Raw genomic sequence first — 20,119 nt, 5'->3', positions numbered from 1 at the left:
CAAAATTGAGCAGGGCATTTAAGATGATCACTTCGTGCCACGCAACACTAGCAACGAACTACAACCACATGACTACCATTTACAATCAAAACAGCCTTCTCCATCACACACCCCCGCCGATCGCTTACAACACTGCAATTTGACTGCAGTGCATCACGTAAACCCCCTTCGGGACAATTGCGACAACACCGACGCATCAGGTTCAGATAGCGGCAAAAGCCGGTTAAATCATAGTGTATCTGCATACCGTAATCTGGAGATAGTCCCTAACCGCATACCCGCGTTTGTGTTCCGTGAAATCGGCCGTGCGTATCCGCTAAAAGGGCCCACCTAGATCACGATAACAGAATATTTTGCTTGAATCTGCTGTCTGGTACCGTCTTATACTTCCTAATGGTCTCCAAGTGTGAATTCTGCCGAATTTCAGCTTTGGAGGCGGTATGTGTCTTTTATTTCTCAGCTCACTTAACATTGTATTTAAATGGGGCACCTTAAAGCCACCCATATTTCTTTTTCTGACGGGTGGTCACTAGCAGGTAGTATTGCATTGGCCTGAGTTTGCTATGATGTATGGTGTACTTATGCATGACCATGGCTTTACATAGGTTATATCCTTTGCTTGAGATGTGGTCTAGCTAGTTAAGGTTGCATTGCTCTGGTGCCATCTAAGCAGTGAAGCTAAAAATAAAAAATGCAACAAAGAATCTTTGTTTTCCTACTTTGTGCTTCAGCCAGTGGTATACATAGCTCAGGGCATGGAATTCATACAGAAGTGTTTTGTGCCCCTTTGCAATGCACCATTCTGTTTCTATTTTAGTTTTAAATGAGTATGTTTTTGACTATGTTAAGTGGCTCAGCTTAAGTCAGCAATCACTAAAAGGTTGTTTGTTGGTCATCACATTGTTCAGGTGTCTATGCATGTAATTATTCAAAAGGAAGGAAGGTAACATCCCTTGAATTTTCCTTTAAAACAAATGGTGATGCTTAATGCTGCTTGCATGATACTTGTTTTGGTCTATTTCTACTTCATATGCCATTCTAAGGTTAGGTTATCCCTCTCAAGAGTTCATGAGTTGCTCAGTGTCACTGTGATGAATACTTGGTATCCATAAGACTGTAGAGATGGCCTTTTTCCTCTTTGAAAAACCTGGAGAGAGAGGGAGAGAGATGTATAAATTTTTGGGATACATGCCTTTGTCAAGAGGATTGTGAGCAGTAATCTCAAAATGGTCTGCCATCACACTAAATTTTTAAGTAAAATATAAATAAAAGCAAAGACTTGTTGAGCTTTTCATAACACAAAACTTGAAAATGTATGAAGGATTGATGAGCAGCTTTGAATTTACTGCTCATACTCATTTTGACAGGCACACATTTGCAATGTTCACATATCTCTGTTTCTCCTTTTTCTTGATCATACCATAACAAGTGAGATTATCAGTATTGTCTCCATATTTCAGTTTGATCAGTCCAATCCATATTTGTCCATCAATTCAGTTTAATGAACTGGTTAAAATTGCTTGACATGGTCTGAAGTGTGAATTTCTCATTTTTAGCTGTGTCACTTAAATGAGTGATGTTCATATAAAAATAGGCCTATCCACGTACACAACTCTTGAAGGCAATCCACACTTAGCCTTTGGCCATTTATAGCACCTTTTCAAATGATTAAACTTTTGGGATGTGTCATTGTCAAAAAATGTTATAGCCTACATTCACTCTGCATAGCTTTAAAGTCATGATTTTATACAACCCAGCATGGTCCAATTACCTCTCCCACTTTTTGGATGCATGATGTTTAAGGACATCAGTCCAGTGGCTCCTTGGAAACTGCTCTTTTAATTTATTTTGAGAAAAGTTTGTGTTTTGTCCAGTGTTAACATATTTTGCACTGCTGATTTGGGTATATGTGTAAATGTGCCACTTGTATATGGTAACATGAAATAATGCCGATGTTTTTGGGGGGCGTGAAGGGAAGTAGCCAATTTTGTTTTGCCGGGTCAGAATGTTTACAGTCACTGGTGTCATTCGTTATAGCATGTTGCTTTGTTGATGTATTATAGAAATACCTCCACTAAAAAATTTAAATTTTGCTCCAAAGTTTTAATGGCTTGATGAGTTCCAACAATGCTTGCTGTGAATGGACATGGTTGTGTTGTTGTTATCTCAGTTGTTTGCATCAAGTTTAACATGATGGAATGCTCAGAGATGTCCTTGTGCTCATATGGCTTGTGAGCATCCCCTCCACTCTCCTTATTTCAGGTGTTTTGGACATTGACCATCATTGGCTGGGTGTACACAGTGCTGGCTGCCCAGTGCGTCGCCGGACGCCAGGTGGCGCCTCTGCCAGTGGCTGAGGACCGCGCGTAGATGCCATGGGTCGCACACCAGGTGCCAAGAACAAGTGCGTCGGTAGCCCCCGCTCGCCGAAAGCTGGCGAGGGGTCGGCGTCATACCGGCGCCTGCGGCTGCCTGAGCTGGTCAACATGTCGTTGACGCCGTACCCGCTCAGCCTCAGCACCGAGATGGTCATGGCCATGAACGCCGAGGCCGGCACCATACAGGTCAGTGCGGTGGTGCCGGGGTCAGGCGGGAGCACCAGCTTGATCTGGGCTGTCATAGTCACTAGCAAGGTTGGAAACAGATGACTATGTTCCTCACGTTGTATGATTTCTATGTTGTTTGCAAATCAAGAACAAGTATCTGGGCTATGTCTGTTATTTGAGGATTATTTTTGGGGGTGGGGGAAATCTTGTATATGGACAAGTTTGTATAGCTTGAAGGAATTTTCCTCGTATTCATGGTTTTAAGGAACTTGTGCATAATCGTGAAGTGGTCGACCCATAAATCGCCGCAGAAAGCTGACGGTTCGCTTGTTTTCAGGACAAGCTCAAAATTGTCTCAAAGAGCATCTCCGACATAGAAGCTGAGCGAAAGAAAGGTGACCCAAACTTGGAAGCAATCAATGCTCTGCATGACAAAATACAACAAGATGGAAAGCTGACGCCCATGAATAAGGTGTGGTTCACATGTACTTTGAGCGTAAGCCAGTCCCGGGCCGTCTCAGTAGAAGCAATGCAACCCCATATGCTAATGAGTGCAGACCCCCCCCCCCCCCATTCAACACGTTCATCCACTGTTTTGCTATAAATGCCTGCGCACACTATGGTGACTACATAACAAGCTTGTGTTGTACCTGCGGGACCACCATGTGCCGGGCCCCCATCAGCGTCGACTCCCTCTACCCAACTACTTCCCAAAGTCGACCATGCTGTGCAAAGTTGGGCTCGCTAGCGTCATCGCAGCCGATCGCAGCCGTGTGATGCAAGCATATCATATTCCTTATGTTAATGGCAGACTTTAAGCTTGCCTTATTTGAGTGCAGTGGTTGGTGAGCATGGCTAGCAGTGGTAACAGGGGGCACCACACGCATCTTCCGCTCCGGGCAACTCCACGTGTGTTTGGGGGGGGGGGGGGGGGAGTAGCGGATGCCGCCGGCAGCGACCTGGCGGCCGCGTGATTCGGCCACCACACGCATTGGACATGGCGCACGCCGTGCGCAGTTTCCTGCCCTGCAGTCCTCAGCTGTGGCCCGTCAGCATCCGCAGCTGGCATAGCCTGGGGCGCACGCGCTCCCTCAGCTCGCGGCTGTGGGACCCGAAGTGAAGCGGCCCATTCAGCGTGACGCAGAGCGGTTTGAGTTGATCGCCGGAACTCACTGTCGTGACAGCAGCGCTGACCTGGCAGTCGATGGCGCCTTGGGACCACTGGGAGAGTACCAGGGCCTGGGTCGCCTCAATAGCTACACTCAACCTGGAGCGGCGGGCCCACCGGACGTGCGCCCGCCGCCCGCCGCTCCTCGCCGTCGCGACGGTGCTGCCACCGCAGTGCACCGTCGTATCGTCCGTGTACACGAAAGCCGTGGTGCTGACAGTCTGTTAGGTTCCGCCGAGTCACCATTTTCGTCCAGTCGTTGATTACAGCTCAGTATCAGCTGCTGAACCAACGCTGCGCTGTCTACGGAGACAGCAACGCCTGCTGTCGAGGTTTTTTTGCTAAGATTTACGAGTGCGCATGCTCAAAACTACGTCACATAGCTTGCATGACCCATCGATTTCAGTGTTGAATGTAATGATTTCAGAAGGTCATCATTTTTGTCCACTGGTGAGCTTCAACTAAGAATTAGCCACTGGGGTTATTTATAATTAGCCACTGGGGTTATATTAGCCACTGGTATTAGCCAATTAGCTTCCGCGGAATACGGAGACTGCAACGCCTGATGGCGAGGTTTTTGCTGCTAAGATTTACGAGCGCGCGTGTTAAAAAACCGCGTCACATAAATTGTATCACTAATCGATTCGGACCGAATGTTGACCATTTCCAGAAAAAACATGGCTTGGCCATGTTGATACACAGTTTTGACCATTCGATCTACAATCAAATTTCATCTTGAAATTGCGAGCAAACATACCGATCTACCATCTACCGTTGCGATGTCTTGATCTATAATCCAGACAAAATTCTGATAAAGCTTCCGAATTTTATCGATTCAGAAAGAGTCCACTAAGCCGTTATAAATTAATGGCGCCGGCGATTTATTCCGTGCAGTCTTTCAACGCCTGATTTCGGCAGTTTATTGACTTCAAAATACAAACAAAATTGATCCCACGGTAGCTTCTGGTTTCTGTTCTGGTTGCAAGGTGAAAATAATCATAAAACGAAGAAAACCGTGTCCCTTGTTTACGGGTAACCTATTTATGTATTTTTGGGGGAGGGGGGGGGGGGGGCTCACCATAAGAGGGGCTTTTGTCAACAGTGTGTTGGTCCTTGACAACGCTTTGACTACGACCTTGCCTGCACACAAAATCAGATCAAGTCGTCTACGTTGAATGATGGCCAAATAAATATCCGTTTGGCCAATTTATACCTGAGGCAGGCAGCTTCCGGGAGGTTTTTTTCTGCAGTGGTGTGGTGTGAGGGAAGCAAATTCGGAGAAAGATACTGTTGCAGGTGTTCAAGATGTTTTACACACCAATTAGTAGTAACGCTGACTCAGAGATGTGCAACAAAACAGCCACACGATCAGTTGGCAGTCAGTCAAGAGGGAGGCAGACGGGTCAGGGCAACAGCCGCGAACGTGGACGGGGGCAGGACCCAAATAAGGAATATATGACTGAAGGGCCTTCATTCGGGGGCTTGGTTTCTAAAGGAGAATCCCCAGTTTTATGGCTTTCGTCACTTTTTTTTGCGCAGTTTCGAGTTTCTGAATTTGTTTCCGCCTAAAATGCTGCGACAAGTCTTCTTTTGAAAAACAGCCAGCGAAATGAAGGCGCATGAAAGATCCATCGCACTGCGAGCCATCGATTCACTTTCAAAATTCTCACCGGCCTATGTCCAGGCCGCATTTTGGTATCTGCTCTGTGGAGACAGATGCCTCCCCAATGACCTAGATTGACTACTCGCTTGCAGAATTTCGCCTCTCCGGGAGAGACTGTTGTAATCCACGAATAATCCTGGGAAGCTGAATAGCCTTATTTGCCGAATGACATGTATGAGTCGAATAGGCAAGATTGTGCACCAGTGAGAAACAGCCCTAGATGCATATGTAGCACAGCAGCCATGATCTCTGAATAAAAACGATAACAACCTCCATCTCTAGCCCCCCCCCCCTCCCCCTCTCCCCTTGGTCATCAGGCTCGCTTTCCAGAAAAAGATCCTGAAGTACGTCCTGAGTTTGGAGCTTCCACTTCTTGAAACTTCCTACGCCTATATGTCAGTGTCCACACACACACACACACACACACACACACACACACACACGCACGCGCACGCACGCACGCACGCACGCACGCACGCACGCACGCACGCACGCACGCACGCACGCACGCCGCACGCACGCACGCACGCACGCACCGCACACACACACACACACACACACACACACACCACACACACACACACACACACACACACACCACACACACACACACACACACCACACACCACACACACACACACACACACACACACACACACACACACCACACAAACCGACGTCAACGCCACGGCACACACACGCACACCACGCACACACCTCGTCTCTCTCTCTCTCCTCTCTCTCCTCTCCTCTCTCTCCTCTCTCTCTCTCTCCTTCTCTCTCTATCTCTCTCTCTCTCTCTCTCTCTCTCTCTCTCTCTCTCTCTCTCCTCTCCTCTCTCTCTCTCTCTCTCTCTCTCTCTCTCTCTCTCATCTCTCTCTCTCTCTCTCTCTCTCCTCTTCGAGCAAGCGCAGGTCTCCTGGGTATAGGTTCAGCGAGTGTAGGTTTTATGAGCGTATGTCCAGCGAGCGCTGGCCTCGTGAGTGTATGTCCAGCATTTGTAGATCTTTTGAGCGTAGGTCCAGCATGCGTAGGCCTTTTGAGCGTAGGTCCAGCGAGCGTAGGTCTCGTAAGTCTAGGTCCAGCGAGCGTAGGTCTCGCGAGTGTGGGTCCAGCGAGCGTAGGCCTCGAGCGTTGGTCCAGTGAGCGTAGGTCTCCTGGGGGTAGGTCTTCTGGGTGGTCCCCGTCGTACGTCTCCTGGGCGTAGGTCTGGTGAGCGTTGGTCCAGCAAGCGTAGGTCTAGCGAGCGTAGGTATCGCGAGAGTAGGTCCAGCGAGCGTAGGTCTCGCGAGCATGGGTCCAGCGAGCGTAGGCCTCGAGCGTTGGTCCAGTGAGCGCAGGTCTCCTGGGGGTAGGTCCTCTGGGTTGTCCCCTCTCGGGCGTCTCTCCGCCAGCACTCGCAGTGGCGGGGGAGGGGGGGGGGGGGGGCAGGGGGCGTAATGGCGGTCGCCGGTCCCGCAAGTGAGCATAAGCTGCCCGAGCCGACGGTGGAGGGATACGCTGGTGATGCTGGAGTCGCGCATGACGGTGCGGCGGGCAGCCGCAGCCGCCGTCTCCTCGGAGAGAGCCTGGTCAACGCCAGACAATGCATTCGAATGGGGCGGTGTCCGCTGGCTGGTGTGCGTCGGGGTCGAGCTGCGCCCGCTGCCCCCAGATGCGTCTCAAGAGCATGTATGTGACGGCGCGGGGCGATGCCGAGCGCGAGGCGGAGCTGATTCGCAGTGCCTTAGCCACCATCTACGAGATCAGGAGCATCCGCAACGAGCTCCGACTACAGGTAACTGCATCTGCCTGGCCTGGGGCAGGACGAGGGCAGAGATCGCGTGGTTCGATGGATGGCGTCTAATAACAGAGGCCTGCGGCGGGAATGTGGTGATTTTCAAAGTGGCGGTGTTGCAAAGCTGCGTGTGTTGCTGTGTTTTCGAAGGTAAGGCCGCCGAAAACACTTTTGTTCACCCGCGTTCTTGGGAAGAGATTACAGACCCAACATGGTCCGGTAAACCTCGGTGGGTATTTTGTAAGTGTTCATTTTACTTTTCAAATACGGTTGGCCATTTTGTCGTGTACTGCCGCGCGACGCCGACGCTCTGCTACCTGCGCCGCGTCACCATGCGTTCGCCGCGGCAGGCCAAGCACTCTGGCAACAAGGAGACCATCCGACGCGGCGCGCTGATGAAGATGCTGCAGAACACGGCGCAGACGCTGCCGCTGTGGATCGGGTCGCCCGGCGACGAGCCACCCGCACTCTGCGGTGCCGTCCAGGCCGAGCCTAACTACGCTGCCAAGGTGAGGAGGCGGCCGACGTGGCCCGGTGGGGCTGCGCAGGCGGACCGGGGTGTGACACGTGGCGCGGGGTGACATTAGCGTGGCGTCAAGCTCGTTAGGGTGTCACGTCAGGGGCCATGCATGCCGATGTCAGGCTTCACGGATGTGGGTTGGTAATTATAGCGTGCACGTGGACATGCTATGCTGGGTGGGCTTGATGCAACGTCGACGCGACCTGGCTTCGCGGCGGTGGTGCATGTACAGTGTCGATATTAATTATTTTACGCACACTTACGATGGCCCAGTTTGGACATGAGTGGTGCCGTCATATGAAGTGAGTAGGTGACCAGTTAATAACAATGCATGGGATTGTGTGAGCCGCGTTGCGAAGTATGATCTTACCGTGGGTTGGCTCCGATATACAACGAGGCCGGCTATGTGACGGGACGGGGAATGTGCACACGAGGGGGACATGGAGCTCCTGGTGAGCGTTGTCCAACATATGAGCGACCCCATAAGGAAGTGTCAGTGCCTCAGCAGTGTCCCCTACACTATACAGACGTCGGTGTGCAGCGCTGCTTGTGCCAGTACTGAGCGTGTGCGTGTGTTGGGCGCTCCGACGCGCACTGTCTCCCCGCGCCCTCCGCTCTGCCAGGCGGGCGACATGGTGGCCGCCCTCGTGCGTGGCAGCGACGGCGAGGAGAACTGGATCCTGGCCGAGGTCATCTCCTACAACTCCTCGAGCAACAAGTACGAGGTGGAGGACATTGACGAGGAGCAGCGGGAGCGCATGATCCTGAGCCGGCGGCGTGTCATCCCGCTGCCGACCATGCGGGCTAACCCGGACACCCAGCCAGAGGCGCTCTTCCAGGAGACGGCCGTCGGTACGTGCGGCGAAGGGGAAACACCGACGGGGCTAAGGCTGAACTTATCCCTACCCTTTGGCTCCAGGCCGCCGTGAGAGGAAAGATGCCTCGAATGCACCCTAATGAGTCGCGAACAAGACTTCCAGAACTCTGCGGACGTTTGATTATGACACGGATAAATTCTGACCGGAGTGAACAATTGAGAGATTTCATCTCTGTGATGATTACAAATGCTTGCAAGAGTGGCTTCAGGATCAAAGACGACGCTGATCGCGGCTTATTGCGTGACATGCCTCCCGCCGCACACATAGTCCAAACAATGATGTACTTTTGCCTTGGAATGTCTGCCGAACAGTCTTTGGATTCGGACAGCCGCCGCCCTGCCATGCAGCGTCGTCGCATGGTCGCCGGTTTGGAATGTTCCCGCTTCTTGTCTAGGATACGCGACTCCTTAAATTGATATGGCGACATTCGAGCTGCGCACCTTGCTTTGCGGCGCTTGTTCCTTCGCTCGATTGTCGAGCAGAATGCAAGCGAGATCGTTAAGGTATCAATTTGTTCGCATTAGTGCCGCGCCGTCGGCTAGGTGAGCAGCGTCATTCCTGGAGTTTTCCTCGCTTTTGCGGCCGATCCCCGTGCGACCCCCCACCTACGTCACGCTGACGCCGCCCGTGCCGGCGGCAGTGAACGCCATCTACCCGCAGACGACCTGTTTCTACAAGGGCGTGGTGAAGACCGCGCCGGCCACCGCCGTGGACGACTACGAGATCCTGTTCGAAGACTCTTCCTATACGGATGGCTTCGCTCCGCCGCTGCGCGTGGCCCAGCGTTACGTCATAGTCTACAGGGAGAAGAAGAACAAGAAGGAGTGAGGCGGCGGTGTGCGAACAAGGGGCGATTGGGGCGCGGGGGGGGGGGGTTCGGAACACGAGAAGTTGGTACAAAGGGGATCTCTGGCACGCATTACTCTTAAGAAACGATGCCCTTTGCTTGATGTGCTGTAGAATGTGTGTAGGGAGAAAACAAGCATCTGCCGCGCTTTGCCCCTGGGAATGATTTGTGGGAGTCTAGTGGTTTTATGAGCATCTCTGTCCATTTTGGGCTTCATCCCCAACTCGTGTGCTGAATTTCATGTTTTGTCATAACCCATGTGCACCAATACAATTATTGTCAGTATGCGTGCGACGGTGGGTTGTAGATTTGTCCCGAAATTTGCATGCATATCATCCACTATGGGAGGGGGTACAAACATAGCTTAAGTGTGGCGTGGTTTTGACCGGTACTTGTACTTAAGATACACCACCCCCTTCGTAATGTCAATGGACCCCAGCTTTCAAGCCCCCAGACGCCTGTAATTTTGATGGCCGCACCGTGTGCGCTTTCATACGTCGTTTTTAAAAGTATCTGACTCGGTCAAGTTGTGTTCAGTGGGCTCGCTGAGCTCGTGCCGTCATTGTTTTGAATTCGTGCTGAGCTCGAGCCGCCATTGTTTTGAACTCGATGTCCATTTTCGAACTGAGTTAAAATGCGCTCAAGTGAGGAGGGTACATTGCCCCCCCCCCCCCTTCCGAAGCTTTTCTCCAGACCAACTTCAGAACGGCACTGCGTAGCCTCGCTAAACCTGGTATATACGCAGGCAATGGAATAGTCGATCTTTTGGTATGAACACGTTGAGTATAGTATAAGGTCCCTGATGTATGATAGGCCAAAATCAGGAAACGGCTGACATCGAAGACGGTTCCTAGTGAATGGTTGAATCTGATTATACACCGAATGTTAGATGAAGCCATATGTCTTTGAGATAGCTTTGCAGACATTGGACAATTTAAGTCATGATTGCGACTTATTACATCGACCTTGGGTCAGGTACGACCGAGGCCAAAACTGAAGCGCCTTTTTACTGGATAACTTTTCTGATGCGGTAGTTTTTAACCCTCATTTCTGATTTCTTGATCACAGGGACGTCAACAAGCATCTTATATGGATTTAATGAAGGTCACAGGAGTTCATCGACCTCAATAGTACGGGGTGCCGATATTGCAGTGGTTGACGCGTCTGTGTTAACCACTGCGCGTCTGGGAGACCAGAGTTATGGGGTTCGATTCCCCGCGGTACCCGCCCTTCCTGCCAGGGTGAGAGGCAGGCGACGCCATATAGCCTCAGCAGCTGAGTGCGTTGTAAAGCCCCAATTACACACACACACGCACGCACGCACGCACGCACGCACGCACGCACGCACGCGCACACCACACACACACACACACACACACACACACACACACACACACACACACACACACACACACACACACACACACACACACACACACACACACACACACACACACACACACACACACACACACACCACACACACACAGACCTCAATAGTACTCGTGCCGCAATTCGCGCTTGCAAACGTGCTTTCCGAGCTTTTGACGCCAGAAGTACCCTGGAGAATGTAGTACCTTTTAAGAGGGCGAGAGCTTTCGCCCGTGACACGATAAAAGAAGCGAAATGTGACTCCAAGCGTATGTAGGCACGCTTAATCGATTCCCGCCAACTTCGCAGGTTTGGGATCGGATCAAACCTATCTCTGGGCAGTTTTCATCCGTGCCATTTCCTGTGCGCACGCCGTGTGCTGTTGGCGGCCTTCAACAGGGTGTGGTCAAGTGGCGAATTCCCTCCGGCCTGGCGGGAAGCTGTTGTGATGCCTATTTTAAAACCGGGAAAGATTGGCATGGACCCTCTTCATTACCGACCCATTTCACTGACGTCATCGCTGTCCATGCTCATGGAAAGGATGGTAAACTTCGATTCACCTGGTATTTTTTATTTGGATTTGGTTTCACTTGGTCTGGTTTGATTTGAATTCACTTTGGAGAATCACGATATTTCTAGTAACTCGCAGTGCGGCTCTAGAAAAAATCAAAGTGCGGTGGACCACCTTTTAGCTTTGGACACTATGATTCGTAAGGCTTTCCGAGAGAAAGCACATATGGGGACAGTATTCTTTGACATTGAGGCCGCCTATGACACCACATGGCGTATTCTTCAAAAGCTTTTAAATATGTGGCCATGTGAGTACTTTTCTCCAAAGGTTTTTAGCCAAACAATATTTCCGTGTTCGCGTCGACAACGTCCACTCCGATAAGTACCAACAAATAAACGGTGTTCCCCAGGACGGCGTGCTAAGTATAGCACTGTTCGCAGTTACCATAAACGATATTTGTCATGTGCTCCCCCAGTCGGTCGCACGTCCCCTTTTTGTTGACGATTAACTATTTGGACCAGTGCAGCGAGGGCGCCAGCGATGGAGCGACGTCTCCAGCTGGCTGTGGACCGCGTGGAAAGGTGGAGCGACGTGAACGGGTTTCGTTTTTCAGATGACAAGACCGTTGCAACACATTTTTGTCGTCCCCTGCGATGCGATGGCCTGAGCATCCGTCTATATGGTCGCTCTATTCCAACAAAGGCCGTGGCCAGGTACCTTGGGATACACTTTGGCCGCCGCCTTACATATCATGCAATCTTACAACGTCCGCGATCGCTGCTTTAAATCTCTCAACATACTGAAGTGTGTGTCTCGCACGTCATATGGGGCAGACGGAAACACGCTTATGCTTTTATATCGTTCACTCGTCCGTTCCAAACTGGATTATGCATACTTTGTTTATGATGGGGCGTCTATATCCAGCAAGCGTGCTCTTGATACCGTCCACCATACTGCCGTTCGTATTGTTACTGGGGAGTTCGCATATCACCTTCTGTCAGCCTTTCAACGGAGGCACACGAGTCACCACTGTCAGCGAGGAGGAAAATGCTCGGCATACGTTATGCCTTGAAGCTGCCGGCAGTTCCCGTCACATCCGACATATTCTGAAGTATTTTCTCGGTTTGCTGTGAGTTCCCTTTGTCATGGGGTGCAGCAGCACGCTTTAACTTTTGGTTTCTGAGTGAGAGCCTTATTGCAAGAGGGCGAAATTTCTCTTCGAGGTGCAAAGCAAGTAAGCCACCTGGCTTCCTGTCCTTGACAAGTGACCATACCCTTCATAAACACCTCGCATACATAAATTAGGAAATAAGACGTCACACCACATCTAGTGAGATCCAGGACGCTTGAGCTTCTAGCATCTTATGAAGGATACACTCTGACGTACACGGACGGATCCAAAACCTCGGATGGCGTGGGTTGTGCTTTCGCCAGCGGCTCCGTCACTCGATCGTTCTCGTTACCGGTCCACGCGGCAGTTTTCACAGCGGAATTGATCGCGATTACTAAGGCGGTATGTTTCATAGAAGTTGGTGAAGAATCTTCGCACGCCATTTTTACAGATTCACTGAGCAGTCTCTCTGCACTGAAGTCTCTTTATCCAGCATGTCCCCTTATGCAGGACATGTTATCACCCCTGACGCAGCTGAATCGGGTTGGAAAGAGAGTTGCACTGTGCTGGATCCCCAGTCACGTCGGTATCGTGCGCAACGATTTGGCTGATGCCGCTGCCAAGCGAGCAACAGTGACACCATGCACCCGGTTTTTGCCGGTCCCTGCCAGAGATTTCTACCCGGCAGTCAAGTCCTTTCTCAAAAGAAAATTACAGCGCTGTTGGGACCAGATGGGCGGCAATAAGTTCAGGGCGATGAGAACCGAGTTGGGCTTGTGGTCGTCATGCTTTCGCAGTGTGCGGCGGGAAGAAGCAGCTGTATGCAGGTTGCGTATTGGACACACGTATGCCACCCATGGTCATCTGTTGCATGGAGCCGATAGGTCCCTATGGCATCGGTGTGGTGCCGTTTGCACTGTCCACCATGTCGTATCATGTGCGTGCCTCATCGAAGAACGACGACGTCATTTTGGACCGCAGGCCTCGTCCCTGATAATTAGCGGTGCGCTCGTTGACATCTCCTGCTTTCTTGAGTCCAAACAACTTTTTTCGATTTAAAAAAATGCTGGCTTTCAAGTCATTTTCACACCACACTAGTTCAGTAAAAGCATCGTTATGGGTGCAAAATGACCATTGGAGTCGACGAGCCCGAAAACGCCAATAACCAACAAAACGACACTTTGGTCACTCAGCGCCTTTCCCACGTGTCTCGGGACAAAACTATTTCACCGCCACCCATGCAGTCAAGTTAAAACAGCAGAATCGCAGACAGGTTTACTTCATACAGACTTCAATTGAAAGTCAGCATACAGTTTCATTACCCTATTTAAAACTAGTGTCCTCAGGTCACAACCTTCACCTTCAAAAAGAGAGGAACTAAACGGCCGACCAAACTTGACAACCCCATGCCCCAAGCCTATGACACCGATCAACACCGGACCTTCCCCATTCGATGTCGCTTGGTCGATAATCCACCGTTTCCAGAATACAGTGACCTTGAGTCAGGTCAAAGGTCATCCGAGTTACGAAAACCAGAAAGCAGGGCTGCGGACAACCTCATGCTCCGCGCCTATGGCACCGATCAGTATGAAACCTTAACCAATCGATGCACCATAGGCGATATCCTTTCCGGAACAAAGTGACCTTGGGTCAGGCCTAACGTCGCCAAAAATGCCCCAAACCACCAAAATTGGTTGCAAACAACCCTGCTCCCAGCCTACCACACCGACCAAACTGAAACCTTCTCCAATCGATGCGCTATAATCGGTTTTCTATGCTTTCCAGAATATGGTGACTTTCCCCTGACCCAAGCTCACCATATTCTGGAAAGGATAGGATATGGACTGTAGCACATCGATTGATGAATGCTCCTTGCTGAACGGCGCACAGGCTCGCATGGGTTTGTCTCCAACCATGTTTTCCGGTTTTCGGTATTTATGTTAACCTTTGACCTGACTCAGGATCACCGTATTCTGCAAAATACAAAAATCGACAGTGATGCATGGATTGAGAACGATTTCGTTCTGATTGGTGCCACAGGCCCGGTGCGTGATGTTGTCTGCAACCAATTTTGGTAGGTTTGGGCGTTTTTGGTGACCTTTGACCCGTCTTGAGATCACCATGTTCTGAAAAGTATGGGTTTTTGGCTAAGCGGCATCGAAGGGAGGTAGTTCTGGTTGCGATCAGTGTCACGGGCTTGGAACATGAGGCCGACAACGGGCTTGGTCGGCTGTTTAGTCCCTCCCTTCAAAAACCGTATAAACCACTTCCGGGCATAGCAGCCAAGTTCATACACGGAAAGCGCGCGACAGATCCTTTCAGAACCGTTACCAGAAGAAAGAGCACAAACATTTTCGTCAACCGTTCCGAAGCTGGTGACCTGAGGTCATCATCTTTACCTTCAACAACCATGTAAACCACTCTGGGGCACTGCAGTCAAGTCCCAAATCGAAAACTACTCTACTGATCTGCGCAAAAACTTTGTCAGAAGGTAGGGCATGCACGATTTAATCGCCCGCATATAACTGGTGATCTCTTGTCACCATCTTTCTCTTCAGTACGCGACCGAGTGCTCGGTTGAATACCCTTCTTGTCAATAGGATAGTGGGCCAATTTGACCACCGCTGAGATCTCAAAACTGAGGCTGGCTTGTGGTGTTCTTTAGTCATGATCTTCGGGTCAAATAAGGTCAAACAATGTCAACTTCAAATTGGGGTCCAAAGTGCCGCAAGACCTCCTGCAACCGCCTTGGACCTACGTGTCAGTTCTAAGTAGGTCTAGCTCTACTCTCGATAAAGGTTTTGAGAGGATCGGTCGAGCGGTTTTTCACCTTGAACGTGGGTGCAGTGCATTAAAGTGGCGCACGCAGCTTTTAAAAGTGGAGATGGCTACTTGAGATCACCAGTTTCTAAAAAGCTGATAAAATCGCACATTCTCTTTCTTCTGGCAAGGGTCTCGACAAGATCTGTTGAGCGGTTGCCGTCTTTGGACTTGGTTGCAATGCCCAGAAGTGGTGTATGCGGTTTTTGAAGGTGGAGATTGTGACTTGAGGTCACCAGTTTCAGAACAACTGGTCAGGGGCGGATAGGATTTCGCCAAGGGGGGGGGGCACGCAACATTGTGGCCCCCCCTACAGTTCGCCTCCCTAAAAAATGTCCTCGCGTTCGGTTCATTACATTTGAAGAAAAATGGCATGTAGCACACGTATAATATATATGTATATATATATATATGCATGTTATAAGTACAGAAACCCATCTTACTGCGCGCAGCCCTATAAAGCTAGGCATGCTACGTATGCATACACATAGAGTTCATTTATTTTCTACAGATCATATTAAGTCACGTAATTTGAGGCTGAGTGTTTTGGAACAACAGAGAAAATTAACTCGAGTTGACTTCTAACAACCATCGAAACCAAGCACGGACTTGATTCTTAGCTTATTTACGACTAGCCGGCTGGGCGATGTAGTCAGCTGGTGACCGATGAATAGTGCGGAATTATTCCTTTGTTATAAAGTATTACATAATATCCTAGCATTCAAAATATGTTAAGAACATGATGCACTAGTACAGTAAGTGTCACCCACTCAAAAGTCAATGATAATGACACATACGATGTCGGCGGCGCGTAAAATTGACTTAACAATTACGCGCAAAAATTCATCGGCGCATATCCAACTGCTGTTTTGAGGCGAAGGCGCCAAGGGCAAAAGAGACAGAACCTGAGCGATCATGGGTGCCGCAGGGGGCAAATAAAGCGGCTCCCGTCAACAGGTATAGGGTCATCAGAGCAAGCAAAAAGAACCCAAGACTAACGTGGTGGGCCCTAAGCGATCGGTAGTGCCCTACAGGCTGATTTGGTTGCCTAAGGCCCCGGCCGCAGCACAGAACCCTCAGAGCAAAGGGGAACTACCCAAGACCATAAATTAATGCCCCTGTGCGATGAAGAGTGCACGAACAGGTTAACAACACGAGCCTCGATAGGAGTGAAGAGTCCTCCACAAAGGAGACCAAAGGGAGAGAGACCTCGATTCAAAGTAGAGGGCCCCTGGGCATCGAGCGTCTCGGTGCCTTACCTTATAGGAGCTCCGGCAATGGCACAAGGCCCTCCAAGCAAGTGGAAAAACTCAAGGCTAATATGAAGGGCCCCGGAGCAACTGAGCGCACCCTGGCATTTGGGGCTCCGGAAAAAACGTATAAGCCTTTCGGGTGAGTGGGAAGAATCCGTGGAGGAAAACCTGCATCGGTCAAGAGTGCCCAAGCGCGGAAGCAGATAGCGTCCCAACAGCAGCGTTAGGCCCTCCAAGAGAATGCAAAGAGATGAAGGGCAACGCTGAAAGCTCCTTAGCGATCAGATTGACCCGGCAAGTTAATATATGGAACCAGGGCAACCAACAGCGTAATGCCTTTGGACAGCGCAATGAGCCCCAAAATTTCCCCAACCCACAGCTTCTCAATCAGCGAAGAATGAACGTCGTCTGCTTATGAACTCTTTACTTTTACTAGCAATTGTTCTTGGTCGTCCGTAGGGTCAATTTTGTTGTTTTTGTTGTCCCGCGGCCGTCTGCAGGACTGCGTCCGTTCGGCCAGTTATGGGCCCCTTCGGAGCCTTTAGATCCCCTCGGCATTGTTCCAGCGAGACGCTGCTCCCGTGCCTCCCCCCCCCCCCCCCTTCTGCATGCGCCACCGGCCCGAGCAGCTTGATAGATGGAGCCCGCTCAGAACATAGGGTCATCCATTCAGATACGAAGTGCTCATGACACATGGTGTAGGGCTCCGAGTGATCGAGTGTTTCCGAGCAGGTTGATATATAGTGTCCCCATCAAGAGCGTAGGGCCCTCCATTCAAATAGTAAGCACCCAAGACCCTGTAGAGGGCCCTTAATGATCGAGTGTGCCCGAGCAGGTTAACAGATGAGGCTCCCAACCAGAACGTAGGACCCTCCATTGCAACAGGATGTTCTCAAGACCCGATTTGGGGTGCCCCTTAATGATCGAGTGTGCCAGAACAGGTAAACATATAGGGTCCCCGTCAACAGCGTAGTGCCCTCCATTTAAGTAAGAAGTACCCAAGACCCAATGAAGAGGCCTCCGAATGACCGAGTGTGGCCGAGCACGTTAACAGATCGGGCTCCCAACAAGAGCGTAGGACCCTCCATTCAAATGGAAAGTGCTCAAGACCCTATGTAAATGGCCTCTGAGCGATGGAATGTGCTCGAGCAGCTCATCAGAATGGGCCCGGCAAGAGTGTAAGGCACTCCATTCAAATAAGAAGCACCCAGAACCCAGTGCGAAGGGCCCCCGAAAGATGAAGTGTACCCGAGAAGATTATCAGATGGCCCCGACAGGAGTAGGACCCTAAATCCAAACATCAATGGGCCCTATGCAGGGCCCCCGAACAGTCCAGCGTGGCCTAGGTGGTGAACATATAGGTGGGGCTCTCCATTCAGGTAGGAAGTGCCTAGGATGGGATGGGTGGGAGAAGTGTATTATGGGACCCTCCATTGGGCAGTAAATGCCCAAGACACAATGTGGAGGGTCCTCGAATAATCAGGTACGCCCAAGAAGGTTAACAGATAGGGCCCTGCTAAGAGCGCAGGGCCTTTTGTTCAAATATGGAATACCCACGACGCGATGTAGAGGGCCCCGAATGATCGAGTGTGCCAGAGCAGTTTAACAGATAGGGCCCCCGGAAACAGCGGAGGGCCCTCCCTCCATCGAAATAGGAAGTACTCAAAACCAGATGTAAAGTTTCCCCAACGATCGAATGGGCCCTGGCATCTTATGAGAAGGGGCCCCGAGAAGAGCGTAGGACCCTCCATTTAAATAAGTACCAGTGTGAACCGCCCAGAAAAATGACGTGACCCGAGCAGGTTATCAAATGACCTCGATAGGCGCGCTGGGCCCTGAATTCAAACACCAAGACTCAATCTACAGGGTCCCAACATTCCAGTGCGACCGAGCAGGCGAACAGAGGGGCCCTCGACAAGTGCGCAAGACCCCTATTCAAATCGAACATGCCCAAGATCCAATAAAAAGGGTTCCAAACGTTCGAATGTGGCCGAGTAGGTTATCAGATAGGCCCCTCACAAGAGCGCAGCCCCTCCAACTCAGATAACAAGTACTTAAGACCTAGTGTGGAGGGCCCCCGAACGACCGAGTGTGCCCAAGCAGGCTATCAGATTGTCCCAGACAAAAGTGCAGGACTCTGATTAAGTGACAGGGAGTTGGAAGCACCCTAGGCTAATGCAGAGGGCCCCTGGGCATATTGGGAGAGTGTCGTTAGGCTAACCGAGACCCACGTAAAGGGCTCCTAAGTAACCGAGAGTACCCCGGCAGGTTAAGATATGGGGCCCCAGCTGTAGTCCACCGAACCTTTCTGGCGAATTGAAAGAATCCATGGAAGGGCCCTTGACTGGCAAGAGTGTCCCGGCACGCTAGCAGGGAAGGCCCAGCAGCAGTGCAGGTCTCTCCGAGTAAATGCAAAGAAATCAGGGGCAGCGTGGAGGGCCCCGTGATTATCAGAATAGCCCTGCAAACGGGCATATAGGTCCCCCAGAAACAGTATAGGGTCTTAAGACAGTGTAATGATGTTTATAATTCCCAACTCGCATCTTTTTCAATCATTGAATATTTTTACCTCTCGTGGGCCCTTCATTCTCGTTTGCAACTGTTCTTGGTCGCCTGTAAATCCAGAAATGTCTAAGTTTGTTGCCTTTGATGTCAAAAAACCGCACCTGTTTGGCCTGCTATGGGCCCCTTTGGAGCCAGTGGGCCCCTTCGGGGCCTAAGGGGGACATGGCCTCGTGCCCCCTCCCCTCTGGATCCGTCCCCGCGACTGATGAATTCGTATATGTTAAAGGTTTAGAAAAAGAAAACAGTGTAACGGTTTCCGTGTTTGGACTTGGCTGCAATGTCTTGAAGTGGTGTATGCGGATTTTGAAGGTGACGGTGTTGACCTGAGGTCACCAGGTACAGACTTAGTTATCAAACAGCTACCTGGCTTTCGACTGGTATTTATTTGAAGAAACTCCATCCAGCGGTTCTGTAGCTTTGACGTGGCAGCATGGTTGGCGGCGAAAAAGTGTTGTCCCCATGCCCCCGCATTACTGCATTCTGGATAGCCATTTAATGACGTCATCATTGGAATAAGTCATATGGCACCAATACCACGATGCGTGAAAGCGCTGTTTTTGCAGGCTGGTTTAAGCATAAATGTTTCCACAGCTCTAATTTTTAAGACTTAGCACATTTGATGAAGGATTTTCTGCTGGGAAATGACGTTGGTCTGCACTAGAGCAACACAACTATTGCTGAAATGCACTGCCAGTGTGCCCCCGACGGAGAGATGGGGTAACCCATTCACCCATTCACCCATTCGCTAGTGGTCTATCCCGGATAACTCTAGCTTGAAGTGCTTAGAAACAGTTTGTGTAAAAGAGAACAACATACGTCAGCAACAACATAGGGTGGAGGTTAGAAATGACGGCCCAGACGGGCTTGCAGCACCCTGGGATGCGCATTGAAAAACTGGAATGCACATCCTGTGGGCTTAGGAGGGGGGTTGCCGGGGTGGATGCAGGGCTGGCTTGCCCTAATGGGGGCAGTGAGGGGTGGACCTCGGGAAGCGTAAATGCAGAGCGCCACTTCAGCTCAAGATAGCAGATTTCCCTGTAAAATGAGACGATTTGTGGCAAGTTTGGCAAATTCTGCCAGTAAAAGAGC

At 50.6% G+C, this 20,119-nt stretch overlaps 1 protein-coding gene across 1 annotated transcript; it reads left to right on the top strand.

Annotated features, from left to right (window-relative positions):
* Window positions 1-241: 241 nt before the first annotated feature.
* LOC119109639 (SAGA-associated factor 29) lies at window positions 242-10,043 on the top strand. Its single transcript, XM_037233348.1, has 7 exons — window positions 242-438; window positions 2,263-2,564; window positions 2,884-3,018; window positions 7,032-7,154; window positions 7,505-7,663; window positions 8,298-8,526; window positions 9,193-10,043. Exons 2-7 carry the CDS (start codon window positions 2,376-2,378, stop codon window positions 9,378-9,380), a joined length of 1,023 nt encoding a protein of 340 aa, XP_037089243.1. The 5' UTR covers window positions 242-438; window positions 2,263-2,375; the 3' UTR covers window positions 9,381-10,043.
* Window positions 10,044-20,119: the final 10,076 nt, after the last annotated feature.

This window comes from Pollicipes pollicipes, unplaced genomic scaffold (assembly GCF_011947565.3).
Source record: "Pollicipes pollicipes isolate AB1234 unplaced genomic scaffold, Ppol_2.1 Scaffold_7231;HRSCAF=8579_pilon_pilon_pilon, whole genome shotgun sequence".
Classification (NCBI taxonomy): Eukaryota; Metazoa; Arthropoda; class Thecostraca; order Pollicipedomorpha; family Pollicipedidae; genus Pollicipes; species Pollicipes pollicipes.
Note: the sequence above shows the minus strand (reverse complement) of the source record. Positions and strands in the feature narration are given on the sequence as shown.